The sequence below is a fragment of the Lonchura striata genome, chromosome 2, assembly GCF_046129695.1.
Source record: "Lonchura striata isolate bLonStr1 chromosome 2, bLonStr1.mat, whole genome shotgun sequence".
Taxonomy (NCBI): Eukaryota; Metazoa; Chordata; class Aves; order Passeriformes; family Estrildidae; genus Lonchura; species Lonchura striata.
Window position 1 is genome coordinate 74,912,781 of NC_134604.1, and position 24,786 is coordinate 74,937,566.

Consider the following 24,786-nt stretch of genomic DNA (forward strand, 5'->3'; position numbering starts at 1 on the left):
GTTAGTAACTTTGATTTGCTGTGATTGAAAGATAATTGTATGTTTGCCACAGAGAGGAGAACCATGGTTTTACACATCCAGCAGTATGTGAAAAGACACTGAGAGTCAGAAGATTTAGCTGAGTTTATGTAAGATTTGCTAGTAAAATACAGAAAGTGCTATTTTAGAGGCCTCTACAGTACCCTGTCTGACCACTAGCTGTGCCTTCAGAAAGGGCCTTACAGGCTCATGTCACAGCTGCCAGTCTCACATGGAATTCACTCCTAAAACAGCTTCTGTTGTCACTCAGTGCTTTAGAGAACTGAACATAACCTCTTGGGTTGTTTTATTAGAGATCCGTTTTCCGTTCCACAGGAGAGAATCAAATCTAACTGAAATAAAATAAAGGCAGAGGTTGGCACGTAAATACATTTTGAAGATCTGTTATTGTGTATATATGATGTAAATTATCACCTCTTTGAAGGACTTTGGAAAGATTCTGTGTTAGGGTGTGAAGAGGGGAAATCTGAACAGCACAGTAGGAGTATGCAGTAGCTGTGAAATTTGACCATTGTGCACTTAAATGCTATTCAGCTCACTATTTTTCTTAATTCAGACTTGAGATATGTTGACTGCAATGGACAGAACAAGGAGCAATGGTTTTAAATTAAAGGAGGGCAGTTTTAAATTAGATTTAGGAAAAAAATCTTTACTTAGAGGGTGATGCAGTACTGGATCAGGTTGCACAGAGACGTTCTGGATGCTCCACCTTTGAAAGTGTTCAGGGCCAGGCTGGATGTGGCCCTGAGTGACTTGATCTAGTGAATGGCATCCCTGCACATGGCGGGGAGTATGGAACTGGATGATCTTTAAGGTGCCTTCCAGCCCTAACCTTTCAATGATCCATGACTCTATATCTAGATTAAAAAAAAAAAAAAAAAAAGTATGTGCACTAACTAGTACTGATATTTGCGTCTTATGGAAGTTGTTTGTAATTATTAGATTTATTAGATTTTTATGATACGAGATCAAAGAATCCACAGTTTTCAATAATTCACGCTATTGGTATGGGTTAAAGATTGTCATTTAAAGACAATCAGATTGTAATAACAGAGAAATTAAGATGAAGATTGTAATTTTGGAGATGAGGTCATCTTACTTTAAATTTTTGAAGCATCAGTTACAGTGTAACAGATTGCTTGCTCTTGCACATCTTCCCTCAAGCAGATTTGTGCTGCCATAGTTTAAATCTTACTCTTTGGAGTCAATTAAGATTAGAGTTGGAAGTAAAGAAATCATTAAAGCAATCAAAAATTCACAGTTCAGGCAGTGCAACCTCATTTTGTCATCTTAATAGAGATTGTGTACCAATAGCATATGGTTAACTTTTCAGCAGATAACTGGAATTATCACCTCTCATGTCACTGTGTGGCTCTTCTGTTCATGTCTTCCAAAGTCTGTTGCTAACACATCTTCAAATAAAGAAATGGATAAGGACACTGGTAAGTGGTCTTGTCTTTATACTTTCAAACAAATGTGTGACATTGTTATGAAAAGCCAGTGTTATTCAGAAAACTGTGGTCACATTATTTAGAAGATAAATAGTAATTTATCAGAACAGTGACTCCCTTAGGCATAATTAGTGTTGAGGTCACAGTAAATCAGTAAATACCTGGTTTTGTACTTCTTGGTGTTAAAGAGACCTCTACTGCATGCTTAGTATCTAAGAAACATTAAGGACTCTGTCTTCACCTGACAGCTATTTAAAAGCAATAATAACACTAAAACTTTGGCTTAGGACTTGGCTCCTGAAGTTCTCTAGAAAAACAACTTGCATTAAGAAGTGTGTGTGTATGACAACACTGAGACTGCTTGGCAAGAAGTACTCAGCAAAGTTATTTTTTAGTTTGTGTTGGTGATCTTATTTGTATCATAAATTAAGGTTTTTCAATGCAGTATGAAAGAAAATTACAAGGATTTAGCCTGTAGAAGAGAAAAGTTGTGAAATGAATTAAAAATCAAGTTATTAAGTGAGTTTGTGCTATTTCATGTCACATTTTCCTGACTACAATTCATTATTGAGCAGCAAAAACAAACTTTGAAACCAATAAGATTTTTCATTTAGAGAAAAACTGGAGGAAAACAGTGACATCTTATAGTACTTTGATGTTAGAAGAATTTATTGTACAAAATATCTGGGAAGGTCTTTGATCCACTTTCAAAAAAAAACCCAAAAGGAGCTGGAAGCACTGAATATCACACAAATATTAGTGCTCTCATTTCCTTCCCCTGAGCTTTTTCTTCTTTGTTCCAGATGGTTTCTAATTTTTAAGATGGGAGTTTTAGGAAATTCAAATAAAACAAAAGCTCTGCATATAGCAGATGACTAAAATGAAGGAAAAAATACCCTAAGAATCTTTTTTTGTTTTTATTCCTCATTGCTTTATACATAGTGATTGCTGAAAAAAATAAGAAAAACAAGAAAAACTTCAAAGTAGCCAAATGTTACAGATTTGAAAGATGGAGATGTAATCCTCATTTGGTGGCAACATACAGCTTAAATTAGTTTAAGTGTGCTTCATTGTTTTGTGCCTCAAAACTTTCAGTGACTGTACAAATGCTTAACCTTCAGTTGGGTTGTAAAGCCTCTCTTGAGCTGTGATTTTAAACTAAGCTGTGTCTTCAAAATTTCCTTGATGCCCAAGATAACATGTACATTGGTTTGTATTTTGATATTTTACTTGGCTTAGGATAAATTATTTATGAATATGATAATTTTAAGCATGACTTTAAAATTTGTTTAATTAAAAATAATAATAGTATAGTAATAGTATTTGTTTATATAGTGGTCTTTTTTATTAGTTTAAGTGATTACCTTGGGATAGCATTGGTTTGTCATGGAGTTTTTAATCTTCATTATAAACATGCTGTTTTGCTAAACTTCGATAAAAATCAAAATTTCTAAGATATTTCCCTGATTTTTTTTTTGAGATTGTTATGAGTGAATAGGAGTTGGTTCAGATGTATGGAAGGTGTTCTGTTTGCTTTTTAAGAAACAGTTAAATCTGCATACATTAGATTATTTCTTCAGCTGAAAAAGCCCAGTATTCTCCAGTTCCAGAAACATTAATTTTCCTTTGGCTTGCCAAGGAGTTGACACCTATTTCTGGTATCAAAATTATTATAGAAAATTTAGGTAATACCTGTTACCCTGCAGGTACCTGCTGCAAATGATGGAAGTTTCTGGGGCTTCCCTAGGGTTTTTAGGTGGGATTTGGATGCCTAGCTATCTAAAGTATTGAAATGCCTTTCTAGGAAGGAGGAAAGTGTAAAACTCAGAAATAAGGTAATGCAGTGGATTGTAATTAAATAGCAAAAGACCTTCCAGAGCAAAGAGGATGCTGCATGAATAGGGACTCACTAAGTTAGGCAGACTCAGAAAGGAGGGGAACGTATTATGTTCTGAATTATTTTTTGTAACCCTGTAAAAACATAAAGGAGATTTACATAAACTAGTTCTCATATTCATTTTCTATCATAAAGTCAAACAAGTAAATTCATTTAAAATTAAAGATCCATTTCAGGACTGGCCACTTGGCTATTGTGAGCAATAGTTAGTATTCATGGCCATCCTTTTAGTAAGTAACAACTTTTAGTTTCCACAGACAACTGTACCATAGAAAACAACATCCCTCACACTCTTTTTCCTGCCTTTTCCTTCACATTTCCTTTATTTTCCAAATGTTGAAAACTTGTCTAGAAACAAATTTTATTACCAAGCAAACTGATGTAAAAATGTCTTACAATGAGCATAAGCTACAATTCTCCTTTTTTTGTTGCTCAGACTGATCTGCAGTTCATTGCCTAAAGCTAAGTGTAAGAGACAAAAGTCATGTCTGTATTACAAGGATCTCTAAAGAATTTCAGCTCCTTGTAGGCTTTCACATATATGCTTCTAAAAGATTTTCATGATAGTTCTTGTTATATTCAGTCAGATCCATATATTGTTTAGTGGCACTATACACTTCTTATTTTTCAGTATGCAACATGTGATTACACAGTATTTATTTTTTTTATGTTACAGAAAGTACACTTCAAAAGTCCATGAAGACAAAAGCCTTTCAATATGCTGCTTTGTAAAAAATAATGGATTAGACTGCAATACAAATCCTATTCTCAGAATTTGCTACAAGTTCATAGATGTACTTGCTGTTGATTAATAACTATAATATTTTTATATCACATTCTTGCTGACCTCAGGCTCCAGTGAAGCTAAAGGGCATCAGTTTTTGTGAATAGGCCACTGGAAAACATTAACACAAAGTTTCCTTAATCTTAAAACCTGAAAACATCTGCTTGAATTCTCTAGCACGTTGTGTAGCTTTTCAATGAAGGCAGCTTTTAAAAAACTGGCTGATTTTGCTCCCTGCAGTGGCTTTTGCTTCAGCCAGTGGGAAATTATTTCAGAAGGATTTAGATGGTGCAGGAATAATTGGTTTAATAAGAAAATGTAAGTCAAAAGTTAAAGAAGTCAAGCACTTTTCCACTACATTCATATAGCTCTTCTTATATTAACAGTTGTTTAAAAGGAAAGTATTATACCTTATTTAATTCTCTTTCCTGATAACTTAATGGAAGCAGAACAAAATAAAATTTCTCTGTTATTACTGAATAAGGGTTTTACTGATGCACATTCTCTAGTATTTTCATCATTAATTTCTCAGTAAGGAATACTTTATCATTTTAATTTTTCCTACTATTCAGCAAGCAAAAAATGCATAATTATTTACATTTTACAGAAAATTAGTCTTAACATTTGTTTTAAAAACTGAAAAAAAACATGATTATTATGAAAATGTAATAAAATAGTGACTTTAAAATACAGTGTACTAGTGGGGCAGAGAGACATTGCATTGGTATAAATGCTTGAAGTTGCTTTAAATAAAGATTAATCTGCTACAGTACAGAAAGTTCTGCAATACCAGATTTGTTTTTTCAATAACAATTACTAGTAGGAATGTGAAACACAACATTCCTCAAGATTCACTAATTCCTCAAGATTCAATAATTCCAGGTCACCTGGAAATTGTTTATTTCAGTCTTGGGCACCTGCAGTGTTCCCCAATCCTAGGCAACAGTTCAGTCTGTCTCTCTTCAACATTGTGTGTCGTGACAAATTCATTAGGCACTTTTGGATTTTAGCTGGTAATCACTTGCTAGCACAAATTTAGTCTGTAACTGAAGAAGTGCCTATTCTAGGGAAAGGAGAGCAGCTGCTTTACTCCACAGATGAGTTTTACAGAGAGCCTGAACCAACCTCACACATACAGGCCCTATTCCTCATGGGGAATGTCATCCATCCCAGTATCTGTGGAGGGACAGTGCAGCAGGACATAGGAAATGTAGAACATTTTTCAAGGGGACTGATGACCAGGTCCTGACACGAGTGATAGAGAAGTGTGTAACTAGACCTCATACTCAGGAACAAAGAAGGGCTCATAGGGGATGGGGTGACAAGGCAACTTTGGCTGCAGTGACCATGATGAGATAGTGGAATTCAAGATCCTGAGAGGAGAGAGCCAGGGCAAAAGGCAGGATCACAAGTCTGGACTTCAGGAGAGGAGACTTTGACCTCTTCAGGGATCTTCTTGAAAGAGTCCTGTGGGATGAGGTCCCTGAGGGCAGAGGGGCCAAGCAAACTAGGTGATATTCAAGGATCAAATTTAAGAGGTGTCCATCCCACTGATCATGAATATAGGAAAAAGAGGCTAAGAGTAATTGCTGGCAAAAGTCAGATTTAAGAAGGAAGTATTCAGAATGTAAAACCATGGACACATGACCCATGAGGAACATAGAATTGCTTTCCAGTCTTAGAGGGATGAAGTTAGCAAAGCCAAAGCCCACTTGAAGTTGAAACTATGGAAGAATGAAAGGCAACAATAAAGCAGATTATGAATATATAAACATCCAAGTGCTAACTGGGGAAAACCTGTACCTGCTGCTGAATGAACAGTGGACATGGTGACAAAGGACATGCAATATACTGAGGTATTTGATTCCTTCTTCTCATTCTTTACTAATAAGACCAGTGTCCTGTTTTGGCTGCTCGTCTCAGCATAGATGAGGCCAGACCTGGAGTACTGTGTCCAGTGGGGGCACTTAGGACAAGGGAGACGTGGATATATTGCAGAGACTGCAGCAAAATGCCACAGGACTACTAAGAGACAGGAGCATCTTTCATACGAGGAAAACCTGAGAGAGCTGAGACTGTTCAGCCTGGAAATAGAAGGCTCAAGGGGATCTTACCCATGTCTCTAAATACCCAGAGAGAGGGTGTGAAGAGGAGGGGCTTAGGCTCTTTCCAGTGGCAGTGACAGGAAGAGAGACAATGGGCACATACTGAAACACAGAAGATTCCCTCTGAAAATTAGGAAATGCTTTATTTTGTTGGGTGGCTGAACATTGACACAGGCTGCCCAGGGAAGTGGTGGAGTGTCCATCCTTGGAGAATATGAAATTCGTCTGGACATGGTCTTGGACAACTGACTCTGGTGGCCCTGCTTGAGTAGGGGAAATCAGTCCTGCTGAACTCAAGAGGTCCCTTCCAACCTCAACCATTCTGTGATTGTGTGATATGAGGTAATTTTAAACTAAATGTCCCACTGTAACTACCTGTTTCTCCAGATTAAGGCAGAAACACAGGAATTATTTTAATTCCAGCTGAAGAAACAGAGAAGTTAATTGGGGTCAAGACTATAAACTGTTTCAATTTATTTTCTTTCCATCCTAGAAAAGGTCTCTCACCCCTGGTCTGGATTATACTGGAGGTAAGTACTTATAATATGTTTTTCTTTTTTGTTTCCATCTGGCTGTTTTTCATGGCAGGATAGGTCATATAGGTAAGTTTTCAGTGTGAATGCACTATTTTGTTTGGAAAGGGAGGTGTTCTTAGGAATGATATTATTTTCAGGGTACATGCATTCAAAGAGCAAAGATGCAAACTGAGTTCCATCCTGGAGCATATGGATTATGTTTCTCATGACGGTTTCTATTTAATGGGACAGCAATAATTTTGATAAGAGGTGAAACAATAAGTTTAATTTCTGATTTATTGAGGTAAACTGAGAGGAGTTACATTTGTTACTAGTTTTCGAGCATTTGTGCGACTATTTTTTGTCATTTCTATGTATTAAGTGATAGTAACAAAAAAAGAATCAAACAACCAAACTTGAAAGATCAACAATTATACAGTGGGTTTATTACTATATATATTGGGATCTCTTTAGACTCAGTCCTGTGGATGTCTTGATTGTAAAAGGCAAGTGATGTGATTGAGAGCTGCAAATTTGGAGCATTTCCTGGTAGAGCTCTGCAGTCTCACGCTTAGGTAAAACTCTTCAAAAAATTCTATCTCTCTGTGTATCTCTTATTATATGTCAGTTACAATAGCTAAACAGCTAGAGATAATGAGGGAGTACTTGTTATCTTATATGACTTTAGAAGTGTTTAGAAGAGGTTGTAGCTCAGAAATGATGTAGTTCTTGGCGTTTGCAGAGACTGTGGCATGGAACGCCAAGCATTTAACTGTGTCCTTAAATCCATTCCAAAGCAGCAGTATACACAAGGCCCTATTTAAATACTGTTGAAATTTTAATCCTGCCAAGTCAATGAATTTAGCAGGCTCAAGGAAGAGTTGATGGAAGCAAGACAGGTAGTAAAGCTAATGCACCTGAACATAGTTACTGGAGGTTTCCAGGTGCGGCTGGTAGTGCTGGCAGTGTTCAGCTCTCTGTAAGGACTGCAAGGATGGTTGGAGTCCCTTTATCTTGCATCTCTCAATAATTTTTGAGTGAAAATTGTTCAAGACAAAAAAAAAAAGTAAGAGGTCTGATTTTTTTTTTTTTTATCTATTATCAATCAGATGAGTGTGTTTTTAACCCTAGCTGAAGTCCAGCACAGCACTTAAAATTTAGGGCAGAAACAAGGACAGAGGCTCTCCATAAAAAAGCAACATGGAGGTGACATAAGGAAATGGCTCGAAGTGGCATTTGGAAATTTTCATCTCAGTATAAGAAATAAAGTTTTTACAGTGAGTAAATGCACTTTTTACAGATGAGTACCTATCATTGGAGGGTTTCATGATTCAATTGGACAGGTTGCTTGATAATCTGATCTAGTCTCCCTTTCCCACAAAAGGCTGAACCACTTGATCTTTCAAGAGCCTTCCATCCTGGGCTGCTCTAGGATGGTATGCTTATTCAGTTCTCTTTTACCTCTCTTCCTTTATTTGATCTTGTCCCAGTCACCATCTTAAGCAGAGTGAACCAAATTAAAAGTTACTGCATTGTTGAACAAAAAATAGTATTTTCACAGTTACCTGAAATGCATACACTGTCTTCCAGGATGATAAATGGTATAGCTTCAGTGACTTTTTCCTGAGGCTGAATAAACCCCCATTTTTCTTTTCTAAAGCATTTTTTCTTTGAGGGAACTGAAAAAAGCATAGTTGAAGATTGTGAAGAAAAATATTTATTATACATTTTCATATTTGAATTTTTAAGTCTAAGATAAGTTCACCTACCTTAATTGGCTTATGGCAATATACAGTACATAATATGTACTTTCACATCCCTTACACAAGGTGAAACAGATGGTGATGTTCTAAAAATACATTGTTAGACACCATTTTAAATGGTTTTACTCTTGACATTTCTGGAGTATCTGGAAGTTCAGGTGCTGAGCATCTTACATATTTACATTAATTAAAAACCTTATTTTGCATGTATATATGTTTTGATTTTTTAATTTATGCTAAAATAAGTGTCTACTTTCATTTCTTCTCTGAGAAAATCATAAGCAGGTAAAAAGCCACTTTGTTGTTGTAACTTTTAACTTAATACTGATTTTGTTTGCTAAATTATTTTTTATCATTTTAATGAGAAATAATTAATATACGATGAACATAAACATGTAAATGAGACTTGAAAAATTCAAAATTTAAACTATTGCCAAAACAAAAAAAAGCCAGAATATTCCAAAGACCACTTGCCGGTAGCTGAATTTCATTCCAGTCTGAGTGGAAAAAGTTATTTTGTTGATAACCTGAAAAATGCTTTTTTTGTCAAGCCTTCAGAAATGAAATCATGAGGCCAGAGGCAGACATTGGTTTCTACCTATTGAGTGCTTGGGCATTTTCCATGAATCTATGGATAGAAAGTAAATGAGAATTTTAGTTTTCTCCCTTTCAGCTTACTGCCCTTGCTACAAATTAAAAGTCAGGCTTCCTTTTTCTTGCTCTCTGTTGGAATAAGGGTTGTTGGGTTTTTGCCCTTGTCTCCAATGACAGAGGGACTGTTGATGGATTGTCTGAAGCAGTGTGATGTGTGTTAGGGCTGCTAAGGGTTGTTGGGTTTGCAGGTTCAGCCACTGGTGAAGCGAGTCTGTGTCACAGGGACGCACGGATGAGGGGACACATGCACGTGCCAGGGACACCGACATGGTTGATGACACAGGCTGTCTCAGGAGGCCACCAGCGGAGCACACCCAGCACTCTCCAAGTTCACAAGCGCATGGACATTTGTGAGGTACCCTGGTGTACCTTTACACAGCTGGTACCTCTGCCTGGATTCCAACCTCTCTTACCTGCCCCACAGGCTGCTGGTGCAGCTGGGGGCTTGCTGCAAACACGCATCACTCATGCACTCATCCCACAGAGACCCTGCATTAAATACCAGCATGGACTCTCTGCCTGTCTGAGACCTCTGCCAGAACCTGAGGCCCCTTCACAAACACGACCCCATGAGCCAACACCAGGCACACAGACTGTGACCCAAGTCCCACCCCAGCCACCAGGTCTGAGCCCCTCACTCACCCCAGTACCTCAAGTTTATTCTTATATGTACACCATTCACAGTGGTTGTAGGATAAATACCCCCACTGCCTCTGTGCAACACTGATTAGCAGTGTAATTGTCTTGTTTATACCCCTTTCTGCATACTCCTGTATCTCTTTCCTCCTGCTCCCCCTTCCCCAGCTCATCACCCACCACTTGGCACAGTCCCACCAACCAAACACTTCTACAGTGCAGGACCCCCAGGTTTGCATCCTCATCTCTTGAAAAGTACAGTTCTTTGATAGCCTACCAGTTAGTGTGACTGACCAGGTTTGTTTCTGGTTATTGTTTGCTAATGCTAATTGGCCTGGATTTATGTCTCTGTATTTTGTTTCCCTTTCCTTATCCTCCCAACTGGAAAAATATTCTCACACTCCTCATATCCTTATCAGTTTTTCCACTGATACACTTTGTTCTTAACATGACTGCCTGTACTATGTCTTGTTCATGTCCTTGTGGCTTCTGTGGCCAGAAAACTCTCAAAAGGAGCAGGCAGTTGCTGCATATACCCTAAAAAGAACCTCCACCTGAGATGGAGTATTTGTGTTTAAACTATATCAAGTTGAACATTAGATTAGAATTGTCCTACTTGCTAGGAAATTGGCGTTAAATATTGGCATTAAAGCAAAATTATGTCTAACTAGCATCACTTAGCTGGAGATGTAGGTAGCTGCAGTGAAGACTCAATAATGAGGGTTCTTTCAGACCTTTAGGCAGGAGGAAGGTGTAATTTAATTTGACCTTAGGTTACTTAGGAGTATAAGAGGGAAACATCTGGCTGTGTTCTTGTCTCAGGACACTTCTGACTTAGGGTATGTGAATATTAAAGTATGGCTGTCCTGAAAACTGTCAGGACAAGTAAGGAGGTATGTAAATGAGTGTCTAAAGCTGTAAGAGTAAGCAGTGGTGGAAAATAAATGTAAGAGCTCATTATAACTAAAATTGCTACAGGATCACATTGAAGTACATATTTTTCCAGGTATCCCATGTTGCCAGTGTTGTGTAGAGACATAACAAGGAAAGTCTCAATCATAAAAGGCTCACAGTGTAAGTAAATGAGGAAGAGAAGCAAAGAACAAGTAGTAAATTTATTTCCTTTAACTCCCACAGGTGATCAGTGGCAGATGAAAGAACAAAAGCAGTCTTTTCCTGAATTTTGATCTGGAGTCCATTAGTTATATTTCATTACATATAGGGTAATTCCACTCCTCATGTTCTTCATGAATGATGCAATATAATAGAAGATGCAGTAGAAGTTCCCCCCAGCAATATTGAATCACTTACTTCTTTTGAAATTTTGTTGCATACATATTAAAAAGCAGCATAGTTGGGTGTTTTGTGTGCCTTTGTGGTAGGATTTTTACTAATCTTTCCTGTCACAGCTTGGATTATACCTGTCATGCTTCATGTAGATCAGCAAAGACATTCTTGTAATGTTGTAGAATCCCTAAGCATTTCTGTGCACCTTTTGAACTGCATTGGGTGTTTTTTTTTTTAGTTCTTTTGTTCTTCAGATTTTCTATTGAGCATGGAATTCCTTGAGTAAGCAAAGATTTTTGTCTACTACCCAGGGGTAGTAGTGAAATTCACATCATTGTGGTTAACCGTGAGAATTTCCAGTAATGATTTGTGACTATGTCTTTTAGAAAAAAGTCTTACTTAAAAAATGTTGATGACAGGAACTTGTAAAGAGTGAGCTTATTGTCAAGTGTTTTTTTTGCATCCTAATGCAGCAGTGTTTCACTGCAGGGGAACCTGTATGATTGCCCAGTCCTGCCATTTGCAAGACAACAGATGTTTACCTTCTGAAACTGCATTCAGAAATTCAGAAATTCAGAATATTTATGGTTAATACAAAACTATACATAGCAAAACATTCTTAAACGAGGTATAAATAGCTAGATTGGAAGATAACTGACTGATTTAGACTGTTGCAGGCAATTTGCATTTGACAAGCAAGAGAAGTGTACTGTGGCCATGAAAGCAGTTGACTGTTAGCTCTTTCAGAGAGTTATAAACTGTAAAGTTTATAAAACTTTACAGAGTTTTTGTTATAGAAATACGAAGGAGGACTGGAATCAGTTTTCAGTTACTGGTAACATTTTGAGAGTTTGTGTGACAAAATATCCCTCCTTTGCTGTTAACTTGTCATCAGCCATTTATCAGTCATAGTTTTGGTTCATTGTGTGATGTCCAGAGACCTGTACTGTGTCATGGACCAATCTGTAGTGGCTGCAACTACAGGCATGTGTGAGTTCCTTCAACTCAGATATGGTGCTTGGTCCCATGAGTCTGGCACAGGCACAGCCTGCAGTATGGGCAAACATTCTGCCATAAGATGTCTGGAAAGAGCATTTTCTTGGAGTTACGGGAGCAAATCAGCCTGAGTCAAACTTTGAATGATTCAGATCATTAGAAACATTTTATTTTGGGGCGGTTTTATTTGCTGTTCTAGGAAGAACAATGCTTTGTACTTGTGTTTCACAAAGGAAAAGTGTAAGAGTATGGCTTATTTTGTCTACATATGCAATAGTAATGAAATATTTCTATCTACCTATCTCATCTCTTGCTTACATTCTTAATTCTGTCTTTGCTTTTATGCACCTATAGAGAATCTCTCAACCCTCATGCTATTATTTTTGTGTCTGTTTTACCTGGTTTGTGTCATCTTTACACCTGTTTGAACCCTGTCTAATTGCCATCCTTAATGCTGCATTGTCCTGGTTTTATAGTTCCTTAGTAGCCTGTTTATTGGTTAGAGATGTTACTTCAGTGATCTTTTTTCATGTAGGACGTTAATGTTGTATCTTACCACTAAAATTATTTCATGGCTCTGAAGAAAATTTTAAACAAATCACATGAAATAAAAGATAAATTTGATATTGTAAATGATAATCAAAAAGATGTCCTTAATGCTTGCACTGTAAAAGATAAAATATGGCTTGGAAGCCCTAGCAAGAGGACACAGGATACAGTGAGTCCTCACATCTTCATATGCCTTTGCAAAGGCACTGCAGCTCCAGGGCATTACTGGCTCTGGGGCTAATTTGTTTCAATAGAAAAGACTTAGCACAATAATTCTGCACACCAAGAAGTATCCATGACTAATGGTATATATTTAGGTAGTTCTCACCTCTAACAGGTTAAATTCCTAGCAGGAATACAGTATTTTGACATTCCAAAGTCTGTGTAAGAATGATGCTCAGCATGTGAAATAATCTTTGTAAAAGTGATGATAAGATAATTACATAGATAATTACAAAGCTAGTTTTTAAAAGAACAAAGGCTCAGGTCATTCACATCTATATGCTAGAACATCAAAGAAATGTATAGATAACTATTGTATGAATCAGACAGTATCAAATCTCTCAGGTGGGTTCAATTAATATTTTGTTGTAATGATAAATAAAATCAGGCCTAGAGTGAAGCATATTAGTGAAGTGCAGCAGAAAAAAAATCCCAAATGAGTCAGCCAATTATTTTTTTTACAATATTTTTTTCCTTTTAAAGATTATTAGTGAATTGGCATAGGCAGGGAAGTATTCCTACTTACCTTAAAGCACAGATTAGAGTTAGCACTGATGCCATCCATCATGTAAAATTTTTTACATGATACATAAACTCTGTGAACAAAGAAAACACTTGCCTGTCTCTCTTCATTATTAATTTATTACAATTTGTAATTGTAACTTTAGGTGGATGAAAATACTGGATTTTATTTTTCTTTTTTTTATTTCTTTTGAAACAAAACCTGTGTCTTGTAGCATACTTGTGGATACTGTGGGACTATTGAGACTTTGTAATGACATTATCTGGTTCTGACATATTAATGTGGATTTAGAATAGATGTTGCTCGGCTATCTTTTTTGTGAAGTGTCACTGCCTAGAAGAGGTTAACTATGAAATGCTGGATTCTCTGAAGTCACCTTTCTAGTCCAAATTTAAGGGCAAGATTTTATGCCACAGCGTCATTCTGAATTTTAAAATCATTTGGACTTTATCTATCAATTAGATGGCCAAATACAATCAATTTAGTTTACAGTCAATTTATGTTATGATAGTCATGTTCATAAGAAATAGAATTGGTATGTCTGGTGGAATTATGTTTTAACAGAACTGTTATTTCTGAAGCCGAATGTGAAACATTTATATGCCTTTTTCTGCACAGGAAATCTCTTGTTAATTTTTTTGCCATTCTCTTCAAGGTTTGTATGACAGTATGCAAAAATCTTTTGCATTAGGTATGTGCAATTATCAGGGCAAAGTGAGAGCCAACTTCTCCTTAGTGCCCTTCCAGTTCAGTGTTGCAGGTTTTTCCCAAAGACAAAATAATGATTTTGTCGTGTAAGCTGCTGCAAGTATTTCATAATTTCTTAAAAGTGGAAGAAAAGTTTTTATATCTCAGGTGTGTGTAGTGCCAAGAGTTTTCCAGATGAAAGAATATACTTCAAAGAAGAACTACTGTGTAAACTACATCTTAATTTCTGTAATCAGTGTACATTTAAACCTGCAGAGTTGAAATCTGCATTAATTTCATGTTGCTTTTCATCACTTACATATGGTATTGTAAAGGTAGGTTTTTAAAAATCACTGTAATTCTGTGATTTTATTTTTTGTTAAAAGATTCTTCTGATTTATTTCTAGCTTGCTTGAAGAATGGATCCATAATTGGATCAAAAAAGAAACTGCATTAACTGAAAGTTGATCAAAAGTGAACAAAACTCTGTGTTTCAGTGTCACATTTCAGCCTGTCTTACTGTTTTTATAGTTCCAGTCTCTTACAGGCCTTCAACCATCTGTGTTTGCTGCTCTCAGCCACCCAGGCTGCAGCTATTTCTGCAAGTACCTTTCTGAATGACCATCAAGTAGATAATAAGAAGGAAAACAAATCATGTGCAATTTTTCACCCTTTTATGTAATATGTAAACATGAGACTGTGCAAGAAAGAAACCAAGTGGTATTTGCTTACTTACATGTAATTTCTTGGGGTACGTTTGAATGGACTTAGGGTAATTTGTAATTCAGGGAAAAAGCAGTTACAGTAAATATAATTCTCATGAGAATATAAAGGGAAAGTGGAGGACTAGAGAGAAAGTAAGCTTATTAATAAATAAGGTAGATTAAATTAATGATTAATGACTCTTAAGTAGGCAAGTGCTTAAGTGATTTAAAAAACCAAAATCAATCTTGGGAAAAAAAAAAAAAAGAAAAAAAAAGGTAATGAGCAAGCATGATCAGGTTGGCACATCAGGATCTATTCCAAGTCTCAGGAGATAGGCAGCTATGCAGTCTGGGTGAAAAACAGGTATTGAATTGGGAGGCTGAGATTCATACCTGACTGTGACGTGCTTTTTCTTCTCAAATCATGCTCATGCTCGTGTTTATCTGCCTGTGCACACTATTTCAGCTGTGCAGTGAGGAGTGGCAGCTGATGAGGCGCCGCTGCCTCTGCAGGGCTGGCTGCTTGATGACTGGCTTTGGTTGATCAGGCAAACTCGCCACTCTGCTTTTCTTTCTTACAGCCTGCATTGTGGCCTGGGCCTTAGTGAATAGCAGCTGCACTTAAACCAAGTTACACAGAAATTTGCAAACTGTAAAAACAGGTATAGACCCAGTGAATTTAAACATGGTTTATTATGGCTGTAATGTATTCCCCCCCCCCCCAAAAAAAAAAAAAAAGAAACTAAGAAAAAGTATGTAGGCACTGGAGAATTAAGAAAGAAAATTAAGGTGGAGCTGATCTTCAAAAGCTTAAAGGGACAGGAGGGAAATGATCATTATGAATTCTCTTAGTCTAAATTAAATCTTTAATGATGAGAAGAATATCCTTAGGAACAAATAGTAAATTGAAGTGTAGGAACAGTTAGTGTAGGAAAACAAAAAAAAAACTCAGTGCACTAAGTAAAATGATATTTTAATTATTTAATCAGATTACCAGAATGTTATTAGTGTCAGTGATTAAAAAGGAAGGAATAGGGGAATAGATCTGATATATGTAGATGTCCTTAACCCTTTTTAATACAATTCAGGATATTGCTAACTGTCTGCTGAGCCCTAACAGTCTACAATGTACAAAATAACCAGAAGGCATCACTCACCCTGTATCCACTCAAAGGAATTCTTCCTTGATACAAGCTACGTCTGCATCCATGTATGTATATATATATGTATAGCATATCTGCATATAGATTAGCACTGTATATTTGCAGTGCTTGTCTTTTTCTGCATGTGTAAATACACGTAATTTTGGGTTTTTTTCCCCTCTTCAATTATTTCTCAGTCTGCACAGTTGGAATGGAACAGAATAATAATTAGTAATAAATAACCTATTCAACTACTAGGAAAAGCACAGGGTAAGACAAATGGGTTTATTTTAAACAGCTTTTATTTTACATATTTAATTATATTTGAGTATGCTAGGTTATAAATAATTCAGTGGATCTGAGAGGTTAATTTGGAAAGAAAAGGAAAAAGAAAACCATAAAAAAACTTCACAATAAAATCTCGAATACAGCCAAGAGTAAGAATAGTTTTATTGGAATTGTGCCTCTTTTTCGACATTTACATCTGTACAGTTATGTCAGATGGTTTGGTGCTTTAAAAAGTTTGAATCTACATTTACTTCTATAATATTTTCAAAAATATTGAAAAATATTTATTGAAATGGACACCGGTTTTCTAAAAAGTAATGCTGAAGGACGTCTCTTACAGATTACACAAATATTGAGAAGTATTTCTAGGAATGATAAATATCCAGTGAATTGAAGTATATATCTGAATTTACCAGAAATACTTAAAGTGCTAAGTTTTACAGGAATACACTGCTAGTTTTCTCATGAAGGCAGCCTAGTGTATGACACAGTGGGGAAATCACTAGACCCAGTCACTAGCCAGTCACTTACGGGTCAGTCCTACAGCATGACTCATGGGTATTTTCTTTATATTTCATCTTTGAATTGCAAAGGCAGAAGTAGAAATCATACCTCTTGCCCAGTCTGTAGTTATTTCATCTTTATTTCATCTTCTGGGTGTTCACTTCTTTCCATTCTGTGAGAAGGGCTCTTAAAAACTGACCGCAGTGCACTTGTTGATAAAACCATCAATATTACCAGCTTAACCTCACTTCAAAGTACAACATGATATATTTGCTAGGTACAGTTATACATATGTATCAAATGACTGAAAACCCTTCTGGCACCTGGGTCTTATTACCTTTCTTGATTACTATCAGTTTGCTGCATGTATAGTTCCTTCTGAATTTTATTAATGAGCTTAGCGTCATTACCTTAAGCAATGTATGTTCATGGTAATTTAAAAATCAAAATAGACATAAGGCATCAGAAATTAAAATAAATAGCAATTGTGTTTAATGTAGTTAACTTTTTTCTTTTTAACTTCTGCAATGAGATAATTAGTTTTTAAAAATGCACAGAGAAGTAACATTAGAAGGAATATATCAATTGATGTCCATACTGCTTTTAAACATGGCTACTCTTGGCTTGGATAGGTGTAATTTTCTCTGAATGGGTAGCTGGGCCTAGAGATTGTTGGTGAGTGGAGTTAGACACAGCTGATGGACAGTCATCAGTGGGATTCCCCGCAGCTCAGTATTGGGTCCAACCCTGCTTCATATCTTTATAAGAGGTATGGATGAGGGGTTTAAGTGCACCCTCAGTCAGTTTGTAGGTGACACCAGGTTTGACAGGAGTGTTGATCTGCTGGGGCTAATAAGGTTCTGCAAAAGGATGGGGGTAGGATGGCTCAGCGGGCTGGGGCCAGTGGTTTGAGGTGCAGCAATGTGAAGTGTCAGATCTTGCATATTGGTCACAACCCCAGCCAGCACCATGGGCTGGGGACAGAGTGCCTGAAAGGGTGTCCAGAAGAAAAGGACCTGTGGGTGCTGTTTGACAGTGGTTGAACTTGAGCCAGTGAGAGCCCAGGTGGCCAAGAAGGCCAATGGCATCCTGCCCTGTATCAGCAATAGTGTGACCAGCATGAACAGGGTGATGATTATCCCCTTGTAGTCAGCACTGGTGAGGCCACACCTCCAGTCCTGTGTTCAGTTCTGGGTCCCTCACTATAGGAAAGACATTGAGGTGCTGGGTGTCCTGGTTTAGGGAGGAGACTTCCAAAGGGGTCCCTCTAGAAAGCAGATTCAAGCGGCCCCTCCCCATACTGGTTCAGGAAAATATTTCCTTGGAGAAAAGTGAAAAAAACCTGTTTATTTAACAAGCAAAGTATTCACAAGCAATATTAAGTAATAAAACCTCTTGTTGTTTTGAAGGGATGGCAAATTCAGAAGGTCATTGTGGGTTGTAGCTCGTTTTGCTCAGTCTTTAATCAGTCCCTCCATTGCTGGAAAATGCCATGTCCCAGTCACCTGTGGGCCAAAGGCGTGAGCTCCCCATGTCTTTCTGGGTTTTCAGTCCAGAGCAGGGCTGATTAGTTTGGAGCAAAAGAAAAGCCACAGTCCACAGAACTACTCCGCCCCAGCTAGCTAAAAAACTAAAAGGAGAGCTCTCTCCCTCTCTCCGTGCTGCAGAAAAAACAGTCCATGAGAAGGAAAAATGAAGCTCTTATCTCTGTGTTTTGAATACAGCCACTGCAGACATTCCAGCGCTTCTCCTTCTCCCTCTTTTTACTCTCAGATCTAGTTTTAAAGGCGCAAAACTTATTTATGGGCTAAACAAACAAATGGGGATACAATTCAGCATCAGAAAGTCACCCCAGACATGGAGCAAGTCCAGAGAAAGGCAGTGGAAGTGGTCTGGAGCACAAGTCCTGTGAGGAACAGCTGAAGGAGGTTGAGTTGTTTGGCCTGAAGAAAAGGAGACAGCTGGAAGACTTTTATCACCCTCTACAACAAGTAGCCAGGTGGCTGTTCGCCTCTTCTTCCAAGTAAGAAATGATAGAAGGAGAGAAAAGGGCTTCAAATTGCATGAGAGGAGGTTTAAATTGTATATCAGGAAAAAATTTTCTGCATGGAAGGGGTTGTTAAACAGTGGAAGAGACTGCCCCAGGAAGAGGTAGAATCACTGTCAGTGTAGGTGTTTAGAAGACTTGTGGATGTGGCACTCGGGGACATGGCCGTGCTAGGTGAATGGTTGGACTCAAAAGATCCTAAGGCCCCTTTCCAACTGAAATTTTGACTCCATGCTTTCTTTTTTTTTTTCTCTAAATAAAAAATACATAAACCCCAGTGGTCCCTGGAAACAAATATTTTTTAAAATTAATGTAATCATATTCCTGTTACCAAATAAAAAATGTCATTTATGGTAAATAGAGATCAATTATTTTTTTATATACTAGGTAAGCTGATTATTTCAGAGCTACATAAGTGATTTTTTTTTCTAAAATAACCCAGAAAAACTAATAAAAGTTTCAGATTAATAGCTGTTCTCAATTTCCATGTGAAACCAAAAATCTCATTTATAATAATGTTACTGAGTTTATTATAAAACTGTTAAACTTCATTAACTTATCACAGCTTACCACATATTACTCAGAACTTCTGTGTACAAAAACCATCATTAAGTCAGAAGATTAGTTTTATTTGTTGCTTGTTGTTGTAATTTAAAACGAAAAATTGAAGAATCTATTCCGTATAATTTCCATTCCTGCTTATACACAGTTCACTAAAATTTGTTCTCTACTAAATTTTTTTATGATTCAGATGTGGAGCCAGGGGACACTATAATTTGCTAATCAACATCAGAAGGCAAATCTTTAGAAATTAAGTTGTTAAAATTGACATGATGAGTTACAGTACTCACTGAAAGGTAATGTATTTTCAAAATGTATTTTTATAACTGAACTTTACCTGTAGAGATTGCTCGGCAGGGAGGAAAAAAACCATTTTATTTGCATTGCTAATTCAAGAAATTGACAATTCTAAGTTTATGCATGACATGTGCTGTATAAATTTCCTGCGATCTCAGTTTCAGATAGATACTTCACAAAACACATGGGTCAAGGGACCCATTCTGCACTGAAGGATAAACTAGGCTTCCTTTACTTGCTTAAACATCTGAGTCTTTCTAGATCTAATACTGACTTAATTTTTTCGTAAGAAAATCTGTGTCAGCCAAAGTAGCTAGAAGATGTAAAAACCCCTTCAAGCTAAAGCCAAATTTAAATAATTCTATTTTCTTAAGCAAAATTATTTTTTTAGCTTTCAACTTTTCACCACATAATTTAGATTATATTTTTTGTAGCAACTTGAAAGAGTGAGATATAGGTGAAAATACAACAGCACTTGTTTATGTGCATTTGAATTTTGTCAATACCAGAATTCAGATGCTAAATCTGAAGCACTAGCTAAGTAATATGTAGCAGACGTAAGAGACAAATGAATATTGAATGCATGTTGGAGAAAAAGGGCCGGAACAGTAGTATAGCCGGGAAAGACAACCAGCTAATGATGACATAACCTCAGCAATGGAGATGCTTAAATTTTTTCTTTAAAAAGTAGCTACCCAGTGGACTAAAGTCGTTAGTAATTTTGTGTCTTTAGAACTCCTAATCATGCAGTCATGCAGACAATTCCACTAAGTTAATGGTATTAATCAAGAGTTTTCAGGATTGGGACCCTAATCAGCATTTTCTTACATTCTCACTCTTACAGCATGTACACAGCTAATTGGTGTTTTGACTGAGTCAACATATGAATGGTAACACCAAGGAATCAAAAGAAATTGTTCTCATTAGAATGTGGAGCTAGCGAAGCACTGCTTTCCAAAAGAAATATTATCCTCAGAAAATATTAAAACAAATTACCCTTTGCGGCATAATAAAGTTTGTGTAAAGAGAAACATCTGGCAGAAATATATAACCTACTGTAGTGTAACATTTGGAATGAATTAATTTATTTTACTATCATAAACTGTTTTTTAAAGCTTCTACATATTTTATCCAGATTTAAATGCATAATTGTGTTGGGTTATATTATTTTCTTATATTCAACTTGTAGTTCCTCTAAAATAATTTTATTCTGCACATAACAACCCCTGGAAAATGAGATATGTTGTAGTTCAAGAAACTTCAGGCCAGGTTTTAGACTTTGTGTACAGTAGCACATTTCATCACTAAGTATTTTATAAGGCTTCCAACATCTGGAGGCACTAAAGTGCAGGTGTCCCAGTGTTGACAAGAAAATTTGCCTTACAGTAGGCAATAGAAGAAATCATGTTCAGGAACTTAATCTAAAGTTTCTTCATTATATCTTTTAAGTTTATAATATAAGTATTCCCAGTCCTTTTATAGTCAGTGGAAAAAATGAGCCATAGTCCAAATTTACTCCACTGGAACTGTATTGGATGCCTCTGTAAAACCAAAATCTAGAATTTGTATCTGAAATACACACTTACATTGAAGATGTCTGTCTTTCCTTGGATTAATTGTACCATGACTGGTAAACTTTGATGAAAAGATGATATAAAAAAGTGACTATGATTTTTTTACATTGTTGTGAAATGTGCTCAGAATGGTCACACATTTTTTTATCATGTCCATGTAGTTGCTGGACACTTGAAAATATTTAGTTCATACAGATCGTAAAAATTCCAGAACAGATGCTGAATAGATATCTAAACTATTTATACACAATAACAATATGGAGTGTAAATAATGTAGAATAACATAGATGCCAAATCAACCAACTGAATTTTATACCTGATCTTCTCCGCATTTCTAACCTGAGCCTGCAATCATCAGGCTGCCCACTTCAGCAGCAGGGCGGTAGGACGCATGTTGCTTTAAACAAGTCTGCATACACTCTGTTGTATGAAACAATGTTTTTGTGAATTAAGCACTGCTTCATGATTCTCTAAGTACCAAGAGAAAAAGAAAAACAAAATACTATTTTTCTTTAAAAGAGAGAATGACGGGTTGAGACAGAAGAGAGAAATGCAGAAAGATTTAACTCCAAAATAATCTAGAAAGCCAAACAAGAGCAACACTTCCTAGACCCACCTGCCCTCTCAATGCCCAAGGAATGTTAGATCCATCTGTTAACTGGAGATAAAGAGGAGTTTTTCTGAGGAAAAGAACTGTAAGCTTTTATGTTGTCTCATTAAGAGAACTACATCGCAAATTTCACACAAGGACGGTATTTATAACATATAAATGCAAGATTTGATATAACCAGCATATATACAAAGACATCATAAGACTTGAAATGCCCATCAGAGTAGTAGTATATTAGTTCAGTGTATTAGTGCTATAAGCTCTTTTTCCACTGAGTGTGTGTACAGCAATATGTTCAGATGTTGTAAAAGTTCTTTGTAGAAGCTGTTTGTTTGAGAGGAATGAAAGGGAGTAAAATAACAATATTACATTAAATGAAATAGAGTTTTTCAGCTATTACATTTTCCTTTTCTATTAAATTAATCATCTGTTTTCTTTCCAAGTATGTAAAAAAACTAACAAAGTTCAAGAATCACAGAAGTTTCTCATAATTCAAAAGATACATATAGTAAAGTATTTCTTCAAAATAATATTTGCCCAGATTCTAAATTTCTTTTCATTTGATAAATTCCTTTCATTTGCGCTGGGCAGCAAAGAAGGAAGTGAATGGATATTTTCTCATAGTTGTTCTCTGTCAGGCTGTTCTGAGTTCTGCAGCCAGCCACACAAGAAAATGAGTAAGTATGACATTGATAAAGCAGCTGTGATACAAGAATTTTAATGTAAAAGAACCATAAGCCCAGTTGTAAAGTAATAATGTTGCTCAAGGACATTCCAGTAGATTAAATCCTATTATACATATACCTACATACATACATACATATGTATAATGTTTTTTTTTTTCTTTTGATGATCATAAAAACTAATTTAATGCATACAATTTTGTGCTCCTCACACTTTAAAAATTATTTTGAAATATATTCCTGGAAGCAAATTTGGTCTTCTGACAGTATTTCTCTGTGTGATGTGTGCATGCTGAGTATTCAGTGTATACAGATAGATACATAACATAAAAGCAGTTCCATTGTCTACTCCAAAGTCTATTTAGTCAGCAGAATTCCAGTAATTTGTGTGGACTCTCCCTCTTCACATCTGAGTATCTAGAGTATACAAACCTTACTCAAATCATTCTTCCTAGGAACTTGAGTAATTTCTTCAGAAATTGTGCAGGTTTTGAGGTTTTTTTTTTTCCCAGTTCATGGTAATTTGACTTTGATTATAGAATCTTGGAATTGTTACGGCGGGAAGAGACTTCTAAGATCATCTAGTCCAACTGTTAATCTAAAGTTGCCAAGTCTATTACTAAACCATGTCCCTAAGCAATCATCCCAGTCATTTTACCTCTCCCCATCCTAGAAGTCTTAAGGAGCACTTTGAAGTCACTGAAGTAGTGTGAATGCTTTTTTATGGGCATCCTTGGTAACAGTAATTGTTTCTAGCAGTATATGGCTTTTTGTTCGAGCATGTTTTGTCTGCTAATCAAATTACATGAGTATGAAAAAGTTTGAGGTGAATACATATTCTGTTTTTCAGTAATTGGTTTGTTTTAGAGCTAATTTTGTCATGCTTTGAATATTACTTCTGAAGCAAATCAAATTATTTGAGGCATTAAAAAGTTAGGTAGCAATGTTCTTAATTTATTGCGTTATATTTGTTGTTAGTATACTTGCTATGTCTTGGCATCAAGGACATGACTGCATGAGACAGAGAAATGAGGAAAGGAGAATACATATTTAAAGGATCTTCCAGTATAAAACACACCCCTCCCCCCAAATATGATATTGAAAATTCTGTTTGAAAATATCACCTGTGCTTAATGTCTTGTTGTAGAGAAGTTCTAGAAATGCAATTTTATGAATTCAGATGTTCCTTTAAAATGGCTGATATAGAACAATAATTGCAAATGAGCGACTATATAATCTTGTGAGATTTTTTTAAATGCATTGTAAGTAATAAATAGAATATTTCTGGTAGAGTTATTTAATTAAATATTGCAGCAGTCTTTCATGAACAATTCTGATAATTGCCTGGTGTTTTCTGATAAAAACCACCAGAGGGACAGTCACAGAACTCCTAACCTCGCAGAGGAGTTGCCACCCTTCAATGAACTGTTTGTATATGCAACTGATTCCACAAAGCACAGCTGAGAAGTGGTTCCAAATGACAGTGATACAACAAACAGCATTATGTTATTAGTTAATGAGGGAAATTTCAATCCAATACTGTAGTAACAAATGCAGGATGGAACACTGGCTGCTGCTGTTGGAATGCAAAACAGAGCAGCTAGCAACTTCTGATGCACAATGTACTTGCCATAATTGGCTTTCCTGGGTGATATGTAGAAGTTGTGCTGTACTCCTAAGGTCTTGCAGGGATTAATTTATTAAGCTTTTGAAATTGAGGCATCCTTCTGGGAGTGGCATTCAGAATGCTGTGTAAAGTAAAGCTATCCTATTTCCTATTAAAAAACATTAAAAGTTTAAAAAATGTGGAAAGGAGGTAAAAACATGCACAGGACTTTTATCCCAACTTGAAAAAGAGCTGTGTATGTGTTCCCTCAAGATCAGGTTATAGATGTTTAAAGGGAGGAAGAACTTTTTAAAACTCATTTTTGTCCTGACTCAAAGCCTTTCATTTGCCAAATCATAATTCTTCTACCCAAAATTTAATTATTGCCGCAGCTGCACTAGAACCTTGAAGACTTCTCAGTGCAAAGGTTCATTAAGTCTCATGTAAATCTCTCTCTCCAGCTAGCTCTAAAACCTAAAGCTCTAAAGCCTCACAACTCTTTATAATTCCCTCTCTCAGACCACCCCAAATTCCATCTTGTCTGACCTCCAGCTCTACCTACAGTTTCCCAAACTTCATTCACAGCGAGTCCTACAGCATATTCTGTCCTGAGACCTTATTTCTTGTGAACCTGCTTAACACACCGCCGCGTTTCCCATTCC

The 24,786-nt window shown here is 36.4% G+C and overlaps 2 protein-coding genes and 1 long non-coding RNA gene across 4 annotated transcripts in view; 2 read left to right on the forward strand and 1 right to left on the reverse strand.

The window, feature by feature from the left end:
* Positions 1-4,281, forward strand: part of LOC144245925 (glypican-5-like) — a 42,661-nt gene extending 38,380 nt beyond the window's left edge. Inside the window, exons 3-4 of the mRNA XM_077781484.1 lie at positions 1,373-1,481; positions 4,064-4,281. Coding sequence (XP_077637610.1) covers positions 1,373-1,446 — 74 coding nt within the window. The 3' untranslated portion in view covers positions 1,447-1,481; positions 4,064-4,281. The remainder of the gene's footprint in view (positions 1-1,372; positions 1,482-4,063) is intronic.
* The window catches only part of LOC116183400 (uncharacterized), a 33,141-nt gene extending 19,644 nt beyond the window's left edge, over positions 1-13,497 (reverse strand). The window contains exon 1 of the long non-coding RNA XR_013339501.1: positions 13,425-13,497. This is a non-coding gene — a long non-coding RNA (uncharacterized LOC116183400). The remainder of the gene's footprint in view (positions 1-13,424) is intronic.
* The window catches only part of LOC110477034 (glypican-5), a 231,021-nt gene continuing 212,114 nt past the window's right edge, over positions 5,880-24,786 (forward strand). For both annotated transcript variants that reach the window (XM_077781482.1, XM_077781481.1), the window contains exons 1-2: positions 5,880-6,027; positions 6,770-6,806. Coding sequence is in view for 1 of the 2 variants with exons in the window: in XM_077781481.1 (XP_077637607.1) it covers positions 5,998-6,027; positions 6,770-6,806 (67 nt within the window). In the remaining variant the exon portion in view is untranslated. The remainder of the gene's footprint in view (positions 6,028-6,769; positions 6,807-24,786) is intronic.